This window comes from Bufo gargarizans, chromosome 9, assembly GCF_014858855.1.
Source record: "Bufo gargarizans isolate SCDJY-AF-19 chromosome 9, ASM1485885v1, whole genome shotgun sequence".
NCBI classification, from domain to species: Eukaryota; Metazoa; Chordata; class Amphibia; order Anura; family Bufonidae; genus Bufo; species Bufo gargarizans.
Genome location: NC_058088.1, coordinates 147,827,744 through 147,851,398, shown reverse-complemented (window position 1 = coordinate 147,851,398; position 23,655 = coordinate 147,827,744). Strand labels below are relative to the sequence as shown.

The window sequence follows — 23,655 nt, the reverse complement described above, 5'->3', positions numbered from 1 at the left end:
AAATAATTTTTGCAACAATTTTTCACTTGACACATAGGGCCTTATAATTTAATTTTTTTCGTTTTATTTGGGGAAACTGTACAAAACATTTTAAAGTTTTTTTTTCAAACTATGGCTCCTTATTCTTTAAAATATGCAAACTGACACCAAAATAAATTATTATAATTAGTTCCCTATTTTGTGTCGGTCATTTTATTATATATGTATAGTTTCACGTGAATGGGGCAAGAATGGTGACGGTTTTGGTTGGTGTGGGTGTTTTTTCTTTTATGTATTTTATTTTTTAGCTTTTTTAACTTTATTTTTAATATATTTCTGCTACAAATAATATCTCCCAAGAGGTCATAAAAAGACCTTTGGGGGACACTGACACTTATGTAAATTTTTCACTTTTTCCTTTTATTAATATTTTATTGTATTTTTTTTTTTATAATTGGTTTATTACTTGCTATTTAAATATATTTTTTTCACATATGACCCCCAAGAGGTCATAAAAAGACTGTTGGGGGACAATGAACACAACTATTTTGCACTTTTTTATTTTATTTATTGTATTTTATTATTATTTTTTTATTATTTTTTTTAATATATTTTTGCCACATAATGTGTCCCCCAAGGGATCATAAAGAGACAGTTAAGGGACAGTGAATACTCTTTATTTTGCAACTTTTTCTTTTCTTTTTTTCTATGTGTATTTATTTATTTTTTTATAATTTTTTAATTTCAGTTCACGTCTATTTCATCTCTAATTCATTCTGCTGCAATTTCTGCATTCCTGTAGTTATTAGTTAGGTAACAGCACCATCTAGCGGTTGGTAAAAATGTATTGTTTTCTTGTTAAGATTATTGTTTGTGGGCAGTGCTAGGCATTGTGGGTAGTGCAAGGCATTCTGGGAAGGAGAAGCCCAGTCTTCAGTCTATATACAGACTACAGGACATCAGCAGAGCTGTTCCATGCAGTACTCATTCTTAAACTCCACCATCTTTGTGCAAGTATATCTGGTGAGTGAGCTCTACCTTGTTTCAGGGCATTATATTATGCAAAGCTGTTTAGCTAGGTATAAGTGTCACTCTGCGAGTTATTTCTGTTAGCTAGCCATGGAATCTATGTATAGGCAGCGATTTTGGACATCTGCTTTCTCTGTTAATGTATTACTGTACATGTTATTCTATATGTTATTCTGGTTCTACAGATTCTCCGGGAGAACTAATTGTATGCGAACGCAGAGAAGTGTGTATTTAGACTCCAGAAAGTAAATTTTTAGGGTATATTCTCTTTTCTAATGCCTTTAAGATGGATCCCAGTAAAGTTCAGGCAATCGTTGATTGGGTTCAACCTATGTTTCTCAAGGCTCTTCCGTGCTTTTCAGGGTTAGCAAATTATTATTGCAAATTTATAAAAAATGTTTCAGTAGTGGTTAAACTAGTTACCTGACTAAACAGGGGGCAGATTTACGTCACTGGCAACCAGGGGCCCTTTATGGTTGAGGAGGGTGCTTCTGAGCAGTGGGAGCAGTGCTCTCTCAGGGAACTAGGGCTCTGACTCCTCTTAGGCCATGTGCCTTTTTTTTCTCGTAAATTTTCTGCAGTCGAAAGAAATTAGGATGATGGAAATCAGGAGCTCCCTTGCCATTAAGTGGGCCTTTTGAAGAATGGCGTCACTTCTTGGAAGAAGCTCAACACGAATTAACGGTTATTACAGATCACAAATATGTAACCTTTTTAGAATCTGCCAAACAACTGTGAACCCTAGGCAGGAAAGGTAGGCATTGTTTTTTACTCATTTTAATTTTGTAATTATTGCGCCTTATGTTGCTGCCTGTGAGATTTGTACTCCCTCTAAAGCCTGTTGGATTTTACACTGGTGGATTTTCTGCCAGATAAGTGTAGGCAACGTAGTTGCCGTATTTGTGGGAGGAGAGGCTCCCGCACTCACTACTTAAGGCACCTCCGTGCCCTCCCCCCTGGCAGCTGTCGATACGATTCCCGGCACTACAGCGTGTGCCGCGTCACTTCCGGGTCACGTGGTGGATCAGCGTCCGACGGCAGCCGTCCCGCGTTTACAGCGCTTCACCTCCGCTACCCACAGCCGCTCCCGTCCGGCAGGTATCCCGCCACAGGTAACGGGCAGGCCCCCTCGATTCATGCTCCATGAGGGTTTGGCTGCCGCGCGCCATCTCCCTCCCCCGCCGGGCAGCCATGGGTACATGCAGCCGACAGCATCCTCCTAGCGGCGGCACCGCCTAAGCTGCGCACGTCCTGTTCCGCCGGAGAGTGCTGTCGGCACCACACTCACCGGATCCCCCTCCCGGGCACTCCATGACCGCAGCCGCCGCGGCGTTTACTCGGCTCGGTGTCTGCTCGGGTCACATGAGGCTGTGGGTGCGGATGTCAAGTTGTTCCCCCATCCTTTCGTCAGCAGCCTCTGGCCGCAGGGCCGCCCCAGGAGCCACAGCTCCCGTGTCGTCAGAGCTCCTGCGGCGATGCTGCCGCCACTGTCAGTGATCGTACATACATGTGATGTCATCGGCTGAGGAAGAGGCCACAGCGCTCATTTTGGCCTCTTCAAACAGCTGATCTATGGGGTATTCTAATACTGACAGCCTATCCTGAGGACAGGCCATTAGTACTGACATCACGGAGACCCCTTAAATGTTTACCTGACTTGAGAAAGGTAAACTATTGACTATAAAATTACACTTATCCCTAGGATAGTTTATCATTATCCGAACGGCAGGCCTCAGGCTGTCCAGTCTCCGTGATCGCTTCCCGCATGCTGCCGGGTTCATATTCGCAGAGTGACACCATCCACGCAGTCGCACGGTCCATGGTCCCTCCCACCACTCACTAATGGCATCGTTTTCTTACTGCGAAAATCGCATCACACGCACTGAACAGGCGCACGAAAGTTGATCGAATATTCGCAATTGCGATCGCGTTTAGCGACGTTCAGGAAGTCGCGATTTAAATCGCAATGCGAATATTCGTGTTCAACAATACTGGTCATACAGTGGCGTCAACTGTACCGCTCTCGAGACCGCACCGGCCACTACGCAATTCGTAGCATACCCATGCCGGGCATACGTAATTATTCTGAAGCTTGTTCCGTGCATCTAGCTCTGGACCAGCATACGGGTCGCACATACTTGTCCGGTGTTTTATGTTTTACAGGTTATTCACTATGGCCACTCGGTTGTAGGCACCGTCGATATCATTGCTGTATTTTATCCCTTAACAGGTGTCTTCACAGGCTTCAGGGGTTCGGACGGTCAGAGTATCAAACTCTCACAAATCCTGGTGCAGGTAGATTTCGGAAAACATGGTTAGGTCAGATTTTTATTTTTATTTTTTTGTTTGTTTCTCTCCCCTAAGCTGACCCGGTGCTCTGTTTCGTTTCACAGTCTAGTAGTCACGTACTTCTTCCGTCAGGATCCGGTAAAGAAAAAAAAATATATATATATATTTTCTCTCTCTCTCTCTCTCTCTCTCTCTCTCCCCCTTTCCCTTTCCTCCTTGCTCTCTCTCTTCTCACCAGGGGTTCCACTCCTCACCAGGGGGTTCATGTACAGCCAATAATAAAAATAAAAAAAAAAATAAAAAAAAAAGGGGGGGGGGGGTTCTCCCCACGTCCTCAGACTCACACGCAGTTCCGGCACATTCAGCCTCGGCAGGTCTGTCACGTCATCAGACTCACACGCAGTCCCGGCACGTTCAGCCTCGGCACGTCTGTCACGTCATCAGACTCAGTTCATAGTCACGACATATCTCAGCCGCCCCACTTCTGACACGTGCTCAGACTCTCACGCCAATTCCGTCACGTTTCAGCATTTTCCAGTTCTGTCACGTCTTCAGACTCACCGTAAGACCTGTCATGTCCTCAGGCGAACTCGTCAAGTCTGTCACGTCTTCAGACTCAGTCTAAGTCCTGACACGACTTCAGGCATACGCAACTCTGTCACGTCTTCAGAGATGACGCAAGTTCTGTCACGTCTACAGGCGCCAGTTTAGTCCCAGCTCGGTACGGCTTACAGTTCGAGCGTACAGGTCTCCTGCCTCACAGGCATCCACGTTAACCCACTCACACGCAGTTGCGGGCCCCCACGGTCATCAGCTGTCACGGCTGTACATGCCCCGTCACGGGGTACTCTAGGTGGCAGGGGATGTCGCGGTACATGGGTGTTGTGCGTAATTTCCCTCAGGCACAGCTTGCACGGTTAGTCTTTCTTCCCTTACTAGTTCACCAGGGTGTATGGTATGGGCTATCGTCACGTGTAGCTAGCCATCGTGTCATGCTTTTCTTCATGTATTCTAGATGGAACTGCCACACAACCAGATTCCGACTGCATCTGCGTCATCCCAAGCCAGCGGGGACGTACAGTCAGAAAGAGGCATGACCCCCTCCCTTAGGTCATGGACCATATCCAGAATAACTACGGAACTGTTAAGCAGAGGGATTCCTTTCTCAGCATCTGCTAGGAAGGCCGAACTTTTTCGTTTGCTACAGTCCGAACCAGGCTCCAGTCAAGATTTGCTTACGCCCAACACCATACAGACTTCCATTACCCAGCTACATGCAGCAATTGACAACATGGCGTCCTCCATGTCTGGCTTTCATAGCAGACTAGAGGAAATTCATAACAGGGCATCCACCTCCAGCGCTGGCGCACCTACACTCCGTCTCCGTCAGTTCCCTCCACGTCTGCGGCGAACCCCCCCCCCCCCCAACTTCCCCAATGTCGCACCATCGCATTTCATTCCGGCCAACGTTAGGCAGGATATTCTAGACGGTAAGGATGTCAATTTAGCCTGTCTACTCATCGCTACACACGAGGTACCTGATAATAAGACCATCGCCTGCGGGGAGGTGTCTGTCATACTCAAGTCACGGGACATCAGGCTAAACCGCAAACTCAGCATCACTGAGTTTGTGCTGGCGTTTAGCTTATACCGGGACGTCATCTGTTCCGTGTCGCCCAGTCGCCGTGAAGAATTAGACCTATACCTCTACAAAGTGGTAGACCTAGGCCGCAAATACGGTGGCACGGCCTTCTACGAGTATCACAGGTCTTTTTCCGCTAGGGCAGCAGCCTTACTCACACAGTTTCAGCACACCGTCGACTGGGCAGTGACGGACACCAAGCTTTTTTGCTCCCATTTTGCTGGCTTGAGAGCCCCCGCTTGTTCCACTTGCAGTTCACACTCCCACACCGCAGAGTGGTGCTCCTCCAGCAATCCTCCGTCAGGCAGCTCCCAGACTAGACAGGCACCCGATAGCGTCATGCCCAAATCCGCCACAGGGGTTGATAAATTAGGCAGGCCCATCAAGTACTTAGGCAAATCACAAATTTGCAATAACTTCAATTACACAGGGTGTTTCTACAGCCAATGCCGGTTGCTGCATTTATGCACCAACTGCTTCAGGGCTCACCCCAAGACAGCGTGCCCCCAGAAAGGCCTTCACCCGGCATGACTAGGCTGGGTACATGTTGACACGCTAGCCACATTCCTGGCTGATCATCCAGACCAACAGTGGGTGAGGTTCCTCCTAAACGGTTTCACCGTAGGTTTCCACACAGGCCAGATATCCCTACCACAGACCACGTACAAATGTAGGAATTTGCTGTCCGCTGTGAGGAGCCCCGAGGCAGTCGGCCTCATTCAAGCAGAGGTGGCAAAGGGCTACCTGATAGGTCCTCTGCGCCAGCCCCCTTTCGACTGCTGGAGAATTAGTCCGATAGGCATGGTTGTTGGCAAGTTCGCCAATAAAAAACGCCTGATTTATGACCTGTCAGCTCCACATTCTTCTGACGTGCCTAGCCTCAATGCTCTCATTCCCTCCGAGGAATTCGGCATGAAATATGCGTCCATAGACGAGGCAATTCAGGTCATACTGTCTTTGGGGCAGCACACGTGGCTGTCAAAAGCAGATATCACCGACGCTTTTAAACTGCTGCCCATTCACCCCCAACTATGGCAGTGGCATGGCGTTAGGTGGGACGGGCTGTATTATTTTGCCAATTGTCTCACTTTTGGCTCAAAATCAAGCCCGTGGCTGTTCGATCAGTTTGCCAGCAGTCTACACTGGATCCTTGAGCACACCTTCAGTGCCCATCACGTCATCCACTATCTGGACGACTTTCTGCTGATCGAACCTCCATCACGGCCTCCAGGTGATCTAGGAGTCTTGACCGAAGTGTTCAACAAACTCGGTGTTCCAGTAGCGAATCATAAGCTCGAGGGCCCACACACCAGTTTGACCTTTTTAGGTATCCAACTAGACACCGTCACGTTGCAAGCTAGTTTGCCTCCCGACAAACTACGTAGAATCAGAGATAATATCCACAAGTTAGCTTGCGCAGGCATTTGTTCCAGAGCGGAGCTCCAAAGCCTGCTTGGCATGCTCAATTATGCCATGAGGATCATCCCGCAAGGCAGGACTTTCATCTCCAGACTCCTTAGCCTTCTTCCAGCTACCACCGACCAAGATAGCCAGGTGAGGCTAGATCAACAAGCTCTGGCCGATCTAGTGATGTGGGACCAGTTCCTTTCCAACTGGAACGGCATTTCGTTGTTTACTCCCTCAGTGTCCAGCCACTCCCCCGTCCTCCACGCCGATGCTTCATCAGCTCTGGGCTTCGCCGCCATTTACGGCAACCACTGGATGGCCAGCGCTTGGCCACCCGAGGTTACTTCCATACCTGGGTTTTCCCAGTCATCTTCGCTGTTCGAGATCTACCCCATTGTCGCTGCAGCACAGGCGTGGGGAGCTTACTGGCGCAAGAACACAGTGTTGATTCTGACCGATAACGAAGGACTGGCAGCACTGATCAATAAGGGTAGGTCAGTCTCCAGTGAGATCATGGCCTTCATGAGACGGTTCATCTGGTTGGCTTTACAGCACCAATTTCATTTCGAATGTGCACATATTCCCGGCAAGGTAAACGTGGCAGCAGATGCTCTATCTAGAGGTAAACGGGATTTTTTTTTTTCAGATTTCACCAGAGGCGGATCCCGTACCAACCCCTACACCATCGCACAGCCTGTTAGTCATGCCTTGAACACGCACCTGGTCACAGCCAGGCTCCTCATGCAGAAGTCATTGTCCGACAATACGGCCAGGATGTACAAGACAGCGTGGTCCCATTTTTCTAGGTTCCAGCTAAAGTGTCCACAACTGGGCATGGACGATATTACGTATTTACTCGCGTTTATAGCTTTGTGCCACTCAGACCTCAAACTAGCACAATCAAGTCATACTTAGCCGGTATACAACATCTCTGGCATATCTCCTACCCAGATAGACCCTCGCTGTTCTCCGCTCACCCTATTAAAACGATCCTCAAGGGGATCCAGAATTCAACAGCCGTCAGCACAGTTTCCAGGAGACCCTTCTCCGGGGACATGTTTAAGTCCTTATCGGCCGTCCTAGATACCAACCCCTTCGGATTAAGGACTAGCGCCTTCGTTAAAACCACCCTGTACCTATGCTTCTACGGCTTCCTACGACCCGGGGAGTTCACGTGCCCCATGTCCCGCAATACTTTCATTCAGAAACAACACTTACTACACTTAGGCTGAGTTCACACGGGCGAGATTTCCGCGCGGGTGCAATGCAGTAGGTGAACGCATTGCACCTGCACTGAATCCTGACCCATTCATTTCAATGGGGCTGTGCACATGAGCGTTTTTTTTCATGCATCACTTCTGCAATGCTTTAAAATCGCAGCATGTTCTATATTCTGCTTTTTTCACGCAGCCCTGGCTCCATAGAAGTGAATGGGGCTGCGTTAATAACGCATTGCATCTGCAAGCAAGTGCGGATGCAATGCGTTTTTCACTGATGGTTGCTAGGAGATGTTGTTTGTAAACCTTCAGTTTTTTATCACGCGCGTGAAAAACGCATCAAAACGCATTGCACCCGCGCGGAAAAAAATGAACAACTAAACGCAATTGCAGCCAAAACTGACTGAACTTGCTTGCAAAATGGTGCGAGTTTAACTGAACGCACCCTGAACGCATCCGGACCAAATCTGTCACGCTCGTGTGAACTCAGCCTTAGGCTCCCACTACATGCTCACACTTAACCATACCAAAACGACCAGACCCGGCGAGGCCACCAAGGTTAAGTATTTTCCCATGGGCAATGCATGGTGCCCAGTAGCTATATTTAACGAATGGTCGGTGGTGATCAAACATGACGCACCTCACTCCCCTTTGTTGGCTTACGATTCCAGTCCACTCACTATCCAGACTTTCCTCAGGTTCATCCGCACATTGTTGCCGGGACTGGGGGTGGATCCTTTGAGCATTACCGGACATTCCTTCCGGATAGGCGCAGCGTCAGCCGCCTCTAAAAACAATGTACCGGGTCACATCATTAAGAGGTTAGGGCGTTGGAAATCATTATGCTACACTCGCTACATCCCCAACCCTAAATGCGAGATGTCTTTAGCTTTCCGGAATTTGTTACTGTGATGTGTGTTAATACAGTTCTTTGTTCACATTACTGTGTCGTGTATTTTTGGCCCCTTTAGGTTACCCTTTACAGCAGTTCCGCCACGCCTCTACTGCTATGCTTAAGGCACGGTTGTTCTGATAGTCGATCCGAGTACAAGTGTAGGCAACGTAGTTGCCGTATTTGTGGGAGGAGAGGCTCCCACACTCACTACTTAAGGCACCTCCGTGCCCTTCCCCCTGGCAGCTGTCGTTACGATTCCCGGCACTGCAGCGTGTGCCCCTCCCACCCAACCCCTTCTTTTATCCTTCCATATAGGGTGGCACCCTTTAGGCTACCCTTTACAGCAGTTCTGCCACGCCTCTACTGCTATGCTTAAGGCACGGTTGTTCTGATAGTCGATCCGAGTACAATTGCTAACGAACGTTCATAATAACGCACGTTAGTGATCATCTGGCAGTCTAGTACTGCCACTGATTACCCGATGAATGAGCATCGAGCAATTGTGATCTTTCAGCATGCTAAAAGATTGCGGTTTGCTGGCGGCAGACCGTGCTGTGTAGTCACGATCTACTGCCGGCAAATAGCTAGACTCCGTACAGCATTAAATCAAAGTTTTGAGCGGTGCGACTTTGTATCTAGGATCCAAAGCTCGCTTTGCTTATCCCTAAATTCAATCATTGAAAAGAGAATTCAATCTGAAACCTGGATTTATGACACTTTACATGGACACACTTCCTCCCCCTCACCTGTTGACTGACTCCAATTCTCCTTAACTTGTAAATCTACAGGCCATTTACACACATAGCTCTTTTGTTATACACAACTATTGGTTACCTCATTGGTGATCGCTATTACTGCAGTGTATAACGGGTATCACTACAGAAGTGCCACACTGGTTTTAGCCTGAAGATCAGGTATGGAAAGCATACAGACAGTATAAAATGGGAACTTTATTGGAGCTTGCATGTGGGGTACAAAAATTTGGTGCAACTTACACCTCAGTGATTTGCAAGGAAAAGACCCTCCGGAGGCGTTATAACACAAGAAAAGAAAAAAAGAGATAGACCCCAGCCAGGGAACCAATACGGTACATTCTTTTCCTACCTAACCTAGGATATAATAACGTCAAGAACAGGCCCCATTAAAGAAAAGAAAAATAAAGGGTTGGGAAAATTTTGGGGTGCTGTCATGGGTTTCAAGAAAAACAATTACAGGTAAGCAAAAATGTGGTGCAACTTATCTGATTAATTGATCCAATGTTCACTAACGCCATGAGGTGCAGAGGAGAGATTAGATCAGCATGTGCTCACCTTCTCACTCCTCTAATGTCAAGTATGCCCACTGATTGATAGGGAAAGGGGGCTACATAACATGCACAGAAGATCATGTTACCCTTCCCTTGGGGACATGAATGATATCATTAATATGAGAAAGGTTGACCTTGATGACATTTACAGCCAAAGTATTGATTAGTCAGGGTCATTTGAGAGTTGAAAAAAGTACAACACATTCTTCAAATCTATGCCATTTGTTGAATCAATAAAGTAAATAAAAAGTAAAACGGCATACTTCACCTGCATAGAGATCAACAACTATTTCTTTGGAACACTGAAGAGTTGCCACTCTCATTTTTTCTACTATATTTCCAGCTGAGAACATGCACTTTGTCAAATCAAAAGTGTAGCTGCAAACAAATTTATAGATCATGACATAATAAAGTCAAATGGGGAAAAAAATATAAAAAATTTAAATGGAGCATCAAATACCACAATACTTACTGAATGCCATTGTCCACATGTTCCACCCAACTATTGTCCCCAAGCAACAAAGTCACATTAGGTGATCTTACACCATCATTCAACACACGACCTTGTTTTGCTAGGCGTTTTACTCCAAGAGAGCATGCTACACTGTTCCAGAGTTCATCACCTATAGATGCATAAGAAGTAAATGACTTTCGATTTCTAAATGTAAGACCTATTACCATACGCCACAAACAATATTGTATACCTAATTGTTTCCATATAGTGTCACAAAAGCAGTCTTCACTCAAAACGGCTAAGTCACCATGTCCCTGCCAGGAGTGAGGAAGGTCACGATCCAAATTCCGTGTCCACATTATTCCATAGCTTTCCAATAGGTTGTATAGGTCCATTCGTAACTTCTGTGCAGGAGATTGAACCCTAGCTCTTTTGGAGAGGACAGGATTCTGGAATATAGGCAGCATGTAGAATTATCAAATAGTACCATAAATCAAACCCACTAAAGACCAAAAAAAGAGTTTCTCATGTTAATAGTGTAACACAGTGAAGGGTCTGTTAGTAGATGGGAGGTATTTTCCCCCAAAACTTGACCAGTATACACGGTACTTGCAGCAAGGTGTGAACTGAACTCCAGGACTTGATCTTCATGTTGTACCCACAGCTTGGTGTGAACTGAACACCAGAACTTAAAACTAAGGTGAAGTTGTTTTCTGTTTTGTGAAACCTGCCAGGTGTGAATAAACACCGAAGTCTGGTAACTAACAGTTTTTGTGCCCCTGTACTGCGCCTGCTCACCCTGCCTACCAGAGCGAATCCCCACAATAGTTACAAAAATGAGTCAGCAGATTCCTGCAATACCAATGGAAAGAACCAATCCAGACAGCACATTATTTCCACCTGTCCCACAACTGTGGTTTGAGTTGAGGAACTCAAGCTGGTGTCCCAAGCTCGTTTGGTGTACGATCTTCTGGATACTGTCTAACACAGATGCAACTAGAATACAGGAGAATAGTTCAGAGGTACTGTTTAGGTGAAACTCGAAAAATTGGTATATTGTGCAAAGTTCATTTATTTCAGTAATGAAACTTAAAAGGTGAAACTAACATATGAGGTAGACTCATTACATGCAAAGTGAGATATTTCAAGCCTTTATTTGTTATAACTTGGATGATTACGGCTTACAGCTTATGGAACCCCAAAGTCACAATTTTGAGGTACCCTTTGCTCAGGGGGTTTGGATTAATTAGCCAACAACAGTTTGACACTTTGAGCCAACTTTAAGCTGCATTAATGCAATTCCTTTTAATTTGCATTACTGAAATAAATGGACTTTTGGACGCTATTCTAATTTTTCAAGTTTCACCTGTATGTACAGTTTCTAGGATCAAGTAAAATTTTGAAGTCCAGCTGTTTTGTGGGCTTTCCTGTGGAGTAAATTGGTTTTCGCATTATTTATCATAGGGAAAGTCTCAAATTGTCTCACCTGCACTCCACTGCTGACCTTCCATAGCTGTGGCAGGTGAGTATAAGTCATGATGTGGTAGTTTTCCTGTACTAATTTAGAGGGGTACTCCAGTTGTTACAAGTTACAGTACAGGGGATAACTGTACTCTGCTATGACTGGAACTCTCATTGAAATGAATGGTGCGACCAGCCGCTCTGTTCTTTTCAGGTGGCTGCAACGGGTATGCGCCCCTGTTCTCGTGATCTGTTCCTAGCAGTAGGACCCCCACTGATCTAATAGTTATTCCCTATGCTGTGGATAGGGAATAACTTTTAACAACCGGAATACCCCTTTAACTGTTTTGCTACGAGCACCATACATGTAAGGCGCTAGAGCAATAGGCAAACATGGCACCCGCTCGCACGTGCAGCGGGCGTCGTGGCCGGCAGGTCTCAGCTGTTATAAAACAGCAGAGACCTGCGGCTAATTACCAAGACTGACAATAATGCCGATCGCGGTAATTAAAGGCTTTAGATGCCACTTACCAGCATCACCTGCGGCCAATGGGGATGCCCGTAATAGGTTTGAATGCGCTCAGCCTTGCTGAGGAGGCTAAGAACATTCAAACTGCAATTCCAGATGGCAGGCCAACATAAGAAATGAGCAATTCTCAGTAATAAGTCCAGTTTAACCTGTTTGCTACCAGCACCGTACATGCACGGCACTTGAGCAATGTGTAAACATGGCGCCTGCTCGCATGTGCAGCAGGAGTCATGGCCGGCAGGTCTCTTCTGTATCAAACAGCAGAGACCGGCCGCTAATTACCGTAATTGGCAATAATGCTGATCGCAGTAATTAAAGGCTTTAGATACCGGGGTTAAGTGAGATCATGGCATCTAAAATGGTCAAAAATGGCCAATGGGGATGCCGGTAGTTGCTGTCAATGCTGTGAGTCTCACTGACGAGACACACAGCTTTTATGCTGCAATTCTTATTTTGGCCACCTGATGGCAGGCCAACATAAGAAATGAGCAATTTTCAGTAATAAACTCATTTTAAAAAATATGATGGTTCAAAATAAAAAAAACTGATTTTATAGGCTCATATGAGTTTCAAAATAATTACTGGAAAAATAAAAAAAAAATTAAAAAATATATTTAAAAAAGGGAAAATAATATAAAAGTTTAAATCACCCCCCTTTCCGTTTAGGATGGAAGAGTTTTTAATAAGAAACTGACCACAAAAACAAGGGGGCACAGTCTGAGGAGGTTGGGAGGAACATCAGAACCAATGTCAGAAAGATGCTTGGAACAAATATCCAGAGGATGTGGTTAGAAAATCTACAGTAACAGAATTTAAACTAGCCTGGGATAATGTATTTATACTAGTATAAAAATGAAAAGGAAATAGTATAAGGTTCGATGAGTGTCGTCGTTTTCTGCTATCATTCTTCTGTATTGCAGGGTACCCTGGTTTCACCAGGTATCTCCTCTAAGCACTTGTGTGCAGAAAACATAAATTGCTTACAGGGAATTGTTTTTCTTGAAACCCATGACAGCATTCGTGACGGGCCTCCCATCCTGGACAGGAAACCTTAGGATATAAAACGTTCACACCCCCACCACACCTCAGTGATTTGCAAGGAAAAGACCCCCGGAGGCGTGATAACACAAGAAAAGAAAAAAAAGAGATAAACCCCAGCCAGGGAACCAATACGGTACATTCTTTTCCTACCTAACCTGGGATATAACTTCAAGAACAGGCCCCATTAAAGAAAAGAAAAATAAAGGGTTGGGAAAATTTTGGGGTGCTGTCATGGGTTTCAAGAAAAACAATTACCGGTAAGCACCCATGCGGACTAAACTATGAATTTAAAATTACGGGGTGACCACAGCTTGCAGTACCTTCCTCCCAAAGGCACGAGCCCAGATGCAACCTGTAGTGTTTTAAGAAAGTATGGGGCGAAGACCATGTGGCCGCTCTGCAAATCTGAGATACGGAAGCCTCCGCCCTCTCTGCCCAAGTAGTAGCTACTGCTCTAGTTGAGTGGGCACCAAACCTCTCTGGAACGAGCAGACCTCTTGACAAATAAGCACAAGATATGACAAACTTAACCCATCTTGCAATCGATGCTATGGAAGCTTTCGTTCCCTTACCAGATCCCTCAAACTGGATCAGGAGATTTTCATCTATTCTCCAATCCATAGTGGATTCCAGGTAAGTGATTAAACATCTTCTAACGTTTAGACAATGAAAATTTGGTTCTCAAGAATTATTGGGATTAAACACAAAAAAAGGTAGAATTATGTCCTGGTTTCTATTGAAGTCAGAAACCACCTTAGGCAGGAAAAAAGGTAAAAGGACTTAAAATGACTATCTTCCAATAAATTTGTACAAGGAGGAAAGGCAATAAGATCCTGGATCTCAGAAACTCGCCTAGCAGATATGATCGCTAAAACTAAAAAAAAAAAAAAAAAAGGCATTTTTAAAGAGAGCATCTTGATTGGTATCTCGATAGGTTCAAATGGGGAATGAGTCAAGGCAGTTAATACTACATTTAAATCCCAAAATTTAGTATGTCCGGTACACAAGGTGCCTGCAAAGGGTCAGGAGACCTTTCCAAAAATGTAGAGAATGTATCCCAAATCCTAACATACTTTTTAGGCTACTTTCACACTTGCGTTCGGAGCGGATCCGTCTGGTATCTGCACAGACGGATCCGCACCTATAATGCAAACGCTTAGATCCGTTTGCATTACCATGAACCAAAAAAAATAAAAAATTTCCAGGCTGCTCGTTGTAAAAGACCTGGTCTGGGGTGAAAAACTGGACCCCGATACAGAAGGTTGTCTCACACTGGAAGCATCCATGGGGGTTCAGTCGCTAGGCTTTGTAACATTGAGAACCAGGCTCTTTTGGGCCATCTTGGAGCTATTAAAATCAAAGAAGCCCTCTCCTGGATAACTTTCTTCAGGACTTTGGAAGTGAGTAAATACGGAGGGAAGGCATATCCGAACTCCTGATCCCATGACTGGGAAAATGCATCTATCCCCGTCGGGAGGTCGATTCTGTTGAGCGAAAAAAAATCTGTCCACCTTTTTGTTTTCCCTTGTCGCTAAAAGATCTATAGTTGGTAGACCCCATTTCTGTACTAAGAGCTGGAAAATTGAATTGTGAAGGCACCATTCTCCCTGCTTTAACTCTTTCCTGCTAAAAATAACTAAATAAATAAAATAAATCGACCAGGGCATGGTCCTTCCCTCTGAGGTGAACTGCTCTGAGAATGAACTGGTTCCTCTCTGCAATTTGAAAAATCTCCTGGGATAACGTCAACAGATCTTATTCTTGTGCCCTCCTGGTGGTTTATATAAGACACTGCTGTTGTATTGTCTGAATATATTATTACAGTTCTTTCCGCCAATATCGATGGGATTTTGAATATAGCCTCTTTTATTGCAGAGTTCCTTGTAGTTTGAGGAAAGGTTTCTGGGCTAAATGTTCCATCTTCCCTGCCAGAAGTTCCCCCTGAATAGGCTCCCCCATCCCCAAGGACTTGCGTCCGTGGTGATTGCTATTGGATTCTGAGACATCCAAGGGCATCCCCTCGATAAATTTGTTGGGATTGTCCACCATAGTAATGGCATCCTTGCTACTGACCTCAGATGGAAGTTGTAGTCCAAGGATAGGCGAGAACCGTCCCAGTTCTTTAGAATGTCCTCCTGCAAAGGTCTTGAATGAAACTGAGCATAGCTTACCGCTGGAATGGTGGATGTCATTAAACCTAGTACTGACATAGTCCGTCTCAGGGAACTCCCATAACTGAGAAAGAGATCCTGTATTTTGTCTACCAACAACATCACCTTCTGTTCTGGCAGGAAACATCTCTGATTCTGGGAATCTAGTAGTATCCCCAAAAACACGTATCTCTGAAAAGGAAGTAACTTGGATTTTTTCCAATTTATCTTGCATCCTAAAGATTCCAGAATTACACACAATTGATCTGTCTCCTGCTTCAAAGAAGGTTCTGTCTGGGAAATTATTTAAAAGTCGTCTAAATAAGGGACTAGAGTGATTCTTTTTAATCTTACATTAGGCTGCTACTTCCGCTATAATCTTGGTAAAGTAGAGAAGCCTGTGATATTCCAAAGGGATCGATTAGAGATATGTGGAGAAGGGAAGGTGCCTGTGTAGGGGGCACCTCCAGTGCACACAGATCCCTTCTATACACAAAACAAAAAAAGGGTGGATAGTCAAGCGCCAAAAATCGAGAAGAATCGACTTCTTCTAAGTGTTTTTGATACTATCAAACACTCAGTTGAACAGCCTTCCTCTTCCGTTTATTCACTTCACCTGGTCTCTTGGCAGATGATAAAGTCTCCATACTAAATTTTTTGTATCTCAGATCCTTGTTTAATCTCTTTAAATTCAATATTACTCTGAAGGAGCCTCTCCTCCCCCCCCCCCCCCCTCAGGAGCTAAACTTACAACCCCTTTGTGAAGTAAAGAAAAAACCTCCCTTTGTGAAATTAAAGATTTTTCTGCTTCTTTTGGATTCTTAGTTATTTTATAAAAAAAAAAAATAATAATCTTCCTGTGGTGCAAATAATTATATTTGAACCCCTCTTAAAATGATGTCTAAGATCCACTTGTTTTTTTGTAATTTCTTCCCAGGCCGGGTAAAACTTTCCTGGCACCTGGCGTCAATCATGCTTATCCTTGGATTTGGAGTCATTTGACGCTCTAAACAAAAAAAAAATAATAATAATAATGACTTTCTGGGAGCTCTCTCTTTTCTGGGTGTCTGAACCTCTGTTTACTTTTCAAATTTCTAGACCTTCTGAACCCACTTATTTTCTGAGGTACCGGAAATACCTTTTTGCTGTCTAATGCTTTTTCAAGAATGTCATCTAGGGAAGACCCAAATAACCTCTGACCCTCACATGATAGGGAACAAAGCCTCGCTTTGAAACCCTGGTCGCCTTTCCAAGATTTAAGCCAGATGGCACGTCTAGCAGCATTAGATAAAGCCGCTGATCGAGCAGAAAATCTAATGTTCTCAGAAGAAGCATCCGCCAAAAAAAACCATAGCTTTAAAGACCTAGATACCCAGGAAGCAGCAATACTAGGCCTAAAACTAGTAGAAGCAGAATCCCATGGTTTTTTAAAGGTAGACGTCTGCTTTCTTATCAAAGGGATCACTAAGAACCCCTAAGTCATCAAAGGGAAGTGACGATCTCTTTGAAATTTTTGCCACCAGGGCATCTACATTAGATTCTTTATCCCAGACTGAAGACACTTGTTCATCAAAAGATATTTTCTTTTAATTGTATTAGGAACAAAAAATTTACAATCTGGATTCCTCCATTCTTTTTTAATTAGGGCCTCCATATTTGTATGAACAGGAAAAACTTTTAGGTGCTAATCCTTCAAAAACGTGGTCGGCAATGGATTTCTGCTGCTTAACATCCTCCATTGCATTGTCGCTCTTACTGCTTTTAATAATGGCTCCATATCTTCTGTGGGAAAAAGTGCTCTGCCTGCTTTATCTTCAGAAGAAGAATTGCTCCTCACATCACTAGACGCATCAAAATTCAATTTATCTTCATATGAAATATAATTTTCTTCCATTGGACATGAATAGGATAATATTTCACATAACACATGTTAAATATAAAATGTGAGTGTGCTTTACCAAATAGATAAATGTCTCTATGAGGGTCAGGGCTGGACTGGGACTGAAAAACACCAAGTCAAAGAAAAATAGCAGCACGCATTGTTTGTGTGGAGTACTAAAGGGTTTATCCGGGCTTTTTCTATTGATGACCATGTCTCAGGATTGGTCATCAACATCAGATCGGCAGGGGGCGACACACCCGCATATCAGCTGTAAGAGGACACGGCGTGCATGTGCTGTCTGCTGCTGTTCCATAGACATACAGTACAGACCAAAAGTTTGGACACACCTTCTCATTCAAAGAGTTTTCTTTATTTTCATGACTATGAAAATTGTAGATTCACACTGAAGGCATCAAAACTATGAATTAACACATGTGGAATTATATACATAACAAAAAAGTGTGAAACAACTGAAAATATGTAATATTCTAGGTTTTTCAAAGTAGCCACCTTTTGCTTTGATTACTGCTTTGCACACTCTTGGCATTCTCTTGATGAGCTTCAAGAGATAGTCACCTGAAATGGTTTTCACTTCACAGGTGTGCCATGTCAGGTTTTATAAGTGGGATTTCTTGCCTTATAAATGGGGTTGGGACCATCAGTTGCGTTGTGGAGAAGTCAGGTGGATACACAGCTGATAGTCCTACTGAATAGACTGTTCGAATTTGTATTATGGCAAGAAAAAAGCAGCTAAGTAAAGAAAAACGAGTGGCCATCATTACTTTAAGAAATGAAGGTCAGTCAGTCCGAAAAATTGGGAAAACTTTGAAAGTGTCCCCAAGTGCAATCACAAAAACCATCAAGCGCTACAAAGAAACTGGCTCACATGTGGACCGCCCCAGGAAAGGAAGACCAAGAGTCACCTCTGCTGCGGAGGATAAGTTCATCCGAGTCACCAGCCTCAGAAATCTCAGGTTAACAGCAGCTCAGATTAGAGACCAGGTCAATGCCACACAGAGTTCTAGCAGCAGACACATCTCTAGAACAACTGTTAAGAGGAGACTGTGTGAATCAGGCCTTCATGGTAGAATATCTGCTAGGAAACCACTGCCAAGGACAGGCAACAAGCAGAAGAGACTTGTTTGGGCTAAAGAACACAAGGAATGGACATTAGACCAGTGGAAATCTGTGCTTTGGTCTGATGAGTGCAAATTTGAGATCTTTGGTTCCAACCACCGTGTCTTTGTGTGACGCAGAAAAGGTGAACGGATGGACTCTACATGCCTGGTTCCCTCCGTGAAGCATGGAGGAGGTGGTGTGATGGTGTGGGGGTGCTTTGCTGGTGACACTGTTGGGGATTTATTCAAAATTGAAGGCATACTGAACCAGCATGGCTACCACAGCATCTTGCAGCGGGATGCTATTCCATCCGGTTTGCGTTTAGTTGGACCATCATTTATTTTTCAACAGGACAATGACCCCAAACACACCTCCAGGCTGTGTAAGGGCTATTTGACCATGAAGGAGATGGGATACTGCGCCAGATGACCTGGCCTCCACAGTCACCGGACCTGAACCCAATCGAGATGGTTTGGGGTGAGTTGGACCACAGAGTGAAGGCAAAAGGGCCAACAAGTGCTTAGCATCTCTGGGAACTCCTTCAAGACTGTTGTAAGACCATTTCAGGTGACTACCTCTTGAAGCTCATCAAGAGAATGCCAAGAGTGTGCAAAGCAGTAATCAAAGCAAAAGGTGGCTACTTTGAAGAACCTAGAATATGACATATTTTCAGTTGTTTCACACTTTTTTGTTATGTATATAATTCCACATGTGTTAATTCATAGTTTTGATGCCTTCAGTGTGAATCTACAATTTTCATAGTCATGAAAATAAAGAAAACTCTTTGAATGAGAGTTCAAACTTTTGGTCTGTACTGTACAACAGCGAGCAGGAAGAGAAAAGGCACGTGCACACTGCGTGCGCCGTCTCCTCAAAATGCTGATCGACGGTGGTGCCGGGTCTTGGACCCCCGCCGCTCTGATACTGATGACCTTTCCTAACAACTACTTTAATGCACTTAAACAGGTATTCCAGAATTTTACTATTGATAACCTAGCCCTCGGCTAGGCTATCAGTATTTGTTTCCCCAGGGTATGCCAACAAATATCGCTGCCGATCAGCATAGCTCTAGCGCCAGAACTACACAGCTCAATCCAAAGTGTTGTGGGCAGAGCTGGTAACTGAAGCACTCCTCTCACTAAAAGTGAATGGGACTAGCGCTACAGTCACCAGTTCTGTTCACTACACAATGGACTAGAACAGGGATGGCTAACCTGCGCCTCTCCACCTGTTGCAAAACTACAACTCCCAACATGCAAAGACTGCCTACAGCTATCAGCCTACAGCAGGGCATGGTGGGAATTGTAGTTTTACAACAGCTGGAGAGATGCAGGTTGGCCATCCCTGGACTAGAACAAGGTAACACAGGGGATAACTTATTATCCAGAACTACACCTATATTAGGCTACTTTCACACTGGCGTTTGTGAGATCTGTTCAGGGCTCTCACAAGCGGTCCTAAATGGATCAGTTTTGCCCTTAATGCATTCTGAATGGAAAAGGATCCGCTCAGAATGCATCAGTTTGCCTCCGTTCCGTCTCCATTCCGCTTTGGAGCTTGCAGCGTTTTGGTGGCCGTCTGACGAAACTGAGCAACACAATGTAAGTCAATGGGGACGGATCTGTTTTCTATGACACAATCTGGCACAATAGAAAACGGATCCGTCCTCTATTGACTTTCAATGGTGCTCAAGACGGATCCGTCCGAACAGATGCAGACGGTTGAATTATCTGAACGGATCCGTCTGTGCAAATCCATGACGGATCCGCGCCAAACGCGAGTGTGAACGTAGCCTTAGGTGTATTTCTGGCGCCTCAGTCTGCGACTTTTCGCCACTCACACCAGGTCTAAAAAAAGTGGGCGTTTTAGGCGTAGAAAATGGTCTAAATATTAGCCAGGAAGGAAGCCGTCTTACATTTACACTGGCGCTGTATGCGCCGAAATTATGTAGAGGCCTGCACCTCTTCATAACTTTGGCGGACCCTTTGCCAGATATGGGGGTTATTAAGACCAGCGTTTTAATTAATAACACCTATAGTTTATAAGGCTGAAAAAAGACATCTGTCCATCCAGTTCGGCCCGTTATCCTGCAAGCTGATCCAGAGGAAGGCAAAAAAAACTGTGAGGTAGAAGCCAATTCTCCTCATTTTAGGGGAAAAAATTACTTTCAGACTCCAATAGTAAAATCCTGGAATACCTCTTTAAAGAAGAAATATAAAAGTGCAGAAAGAATCACACAAACAGTGACGGCCCTCACACCAATAAAGTCAGCTCCATGTGAACGTGGGGCTTTCCAGTGCCAGGGTCACAGGTGCGCCGCCTCCTTTAACCTGCATAATTTACATTATAATTCAGGTTTATTCACACACTTTAATTATATGAAAAATACACAACCACATTGTTTGAATATAACCTTAGAGTAAGTCCACGGGTGCCTGATCCGCTGTGGATAGGAATGAAAACGGCCACTGCATAAACCATCTGAAATGGGCGGTTTTTCTCAGTGGCGGGATGACATTGAGTCCTATGCACTGCAGTGGGAAAACAGACTGTGCGGGAGGCGGCTGCTGAAGAGAACACCGACATGCAGTGTGATGGTGGGAGGGAAGCAGGCTCATCAGCGCCTGCACACTGCGGCCTGACTCAGCATCAGAGACCGGTGGTGGGGCAGATTGCCGGTCCAGGCCTGATGGGGTATAGTTAGGTCTATTGTGTTACAAATAAGGACTAATTTGTGCAGGATTTTGGGTTGCCACCTCAGCCAGGTTTAGACAGGTAAAACCGAGGGGTGCTCATGGGGGTTTGGCTTCACAGGTAGCGTGGGGGGAAATTAGTATGAAAGCTTCTAATGAGAACAAGAGTTCAGGTCTGTAAAACCGCAGAAGAATCTGGGTGTTATGACCAAAATATAGACATCTAAATTATTCAATATTTTTTACTTTAGCAGCATAAAATTGCATTCATGATTTTGCCCATTTTTCAAGCAATCATTTTGTTGGCGACAGAATTACATTTGTGGCATTTTCCAAACAAATCCTTAATTTTTTCAATCATGGAAATGAGCAGTGTATAATATGATGGAAACATGGAAGCAATATGGATAATCAGAATACATTAGTAAGTGACTTGTATTAACTTCCTCTGCATGATAAGTGCCATTTTCTGCTTATTCTTCAAGAAGAGCTTCATAATATAATGTTACCTGCCAAACTGATCTCCAATTCCAGTAGTTCAAGGCCATACATTGCATAGAGAGACACGCTACAGAAGGGGAAGCCTCTCTGGGCAATTCTGTTCAGCAGAGGATCTCAACCAGGAGAGCACTGCAGCGGTCACTCACAGCGCAGGCGCTTACTACAGGGTGTATGAAGGAAAGTAGAGCTCGGACATCAGGAAAATGAGGCAGTATGTACTGAATGCATCCAGCGCTGACGCTGTCCCGTTTCCTATGGGTATCTGTCACTAGTTTATGCTGCCCTTAACATAAAACTGGTGACAGACTCCCTCTGAACTACCAGGAGGGGTTGGCCGCTTCAGCAAATGGCATTTATCATGTAGACAAAGGTCATGCTGAAAAAGCTGAGCAGAGTCAATGAAGGCTAAAGGTACAGAGCGCTGAGTCCCATTTAGGGCTGTTTCACACAAGCGAGTCCATGTGTGAGTGTGAGTGATCCTCCATCCTGGACTTGCAGGAGCGCACGGCATTATCATGGAGTACAATGCTGTTATCATGATGCTTGCCCTTACTGCTACAGGATCATAGTGACATAAAGCTGTCAGTGTGATTAGAAGGCAGGTCAGGCAGAGTCACTGAGCATCATAACTCATGATAGATGCAGTGAGTGGTAACGGTATAAGCATCCTGCAGAAATGTTGTGTAAACCTAGTCTAAAACCGCTAATACTTACAGTAATCAAAGTTTTCCTGCAAGAGCTGCCAGGGGCGATCTTTTCTAACAGGTTTTCTTGCACAGATACATTAAGTTTTTCTTCAAGAACTGGAAGAGCTACCATGCCATTCTCAAGCTTCTGTGCACGGTAACGACCATCTAGAATGCCTGCCTTCTCCAAGTACTCTCTGTAAGAAAAGCACGGAATAGAGAGAAATTTGCATAGCATATTATCATATTTAGCTTTCTTTGCACTTTTTAAAGGGAACAGCGAGCTCCTTTATGCTGCCCTCTCTGAGAAAGTATATTGTGTAGTGACAGACACTAGTATATTAACATTCAAGGCAAAATCCCACAAATATAGAAGCTTTACATACACTGCCTGTCCAAAAAAATAAAAGTCACCACCTGGATTCAAAGGGGGTCTGCACTTTGTTTTAACTGATGATCTATGCTCTGGATAGATCATCAGCTTCTGATCGGCAGGGGTCCAACACCTGGGACCCCTGCCGATCAGCTGTTTGAGAAGGGAGCGGCGCTCCAGTAGCGCCGCGGCCTTCTCACTGTTTACCGCTGGCCCAGTGATGTCACGACTAGTATCAACTAGCGTGGGCGGGGCTAAGCTCTGTTTACTTGGATGGAGCGTAGCCCCGCTCACACTAGTTGATACTAGTTGTGACGCCAGTGGGCCGGCGGTAAACAGTGAGAAGCCTTCTCAAACAGCTGATCGCGGGGGTCCCGTGTGTCGGACCCCTGCCGATCAGATGCTGATGATCTATCCAGAGGATAAATCATCAGTTAAAACAAAGTGCATACCCCCTTTAACTAAGCAAATAGTTATGAGCCTCCTATTGGATAATTACTGCATGGGCGATTATATATCAGCTGGCAACAAGTTATTTAACCCCAACTGGTGCAATGAGTTGCTTCTCATTTCTTAAACAACCATGTCGAAAGACACATCTCGTGGTCGTGGAAAAGATGTTCGTCTGTTTGAGAAGGGTCAAATCATTGGCATGCATCAAGCAGAGAAAACATCTAAGGAGATTGCAGAAACTAGTAAAATTGGGTTAAGAACTGTCAAACGCATTATTAAAAACTGGAAGGATAGTGGGGACCCATCGTATTCGAGGAAGAAATGTGGCGGGAAAAAAATCCTGCATGACCATGATCGGCGATCACTTAAACGTTTCGTGAAATCAAATCGAAGAAAAACAACAGTACAACGCAGGGCTATGTTTAACCCCTTAAGGACATAGGGCGTACCGGTACGCCCTATTTCCCGAGTCCTTAAGGACCAAGGGCGTACCGGTACGTCCTAACTTAAAATCTTAATTCCGGCGCCGCTGGGGTTAATCGGAACGGG

At 44.7% G+C, this 23,655-nt stretch overlaps 1 protein-coding gene across 1 annotated transcript in view; it reads right to left on the bottom strand.

Annotated features, from left to right (window-relative positions):
• Positions 1-23,655, bottom strand: part of TRMT12 (tRNA methyltransferase 12 homolog) — a 40,538-nt gene that overhangs the window by 5,913 nt on the left and 10,970 nt on the right. Inside the window, exons 2-5 of the mRNA XM_044268403.1 lie at positions 22,309-22,477; positions 10,469-10,667; positions 10,237-10,387; positions 10,033-10,142 (exon numbers count right to left, since the gene is read on the bottom strand). Of these exons, the coding sequence (XP_044124338.1) occupies positions 10,033-10,142; positions 10,237-10,387; positions 10,469-10,667; positions 22,309-22,477 (629 nt within the window). The remainder of the gene's footprint in view (positions 1-10,032; positions 10,143-10,236; positions 10,388-10,468; positions 10,668-22,308; positions 22,478-23,655) is intronic.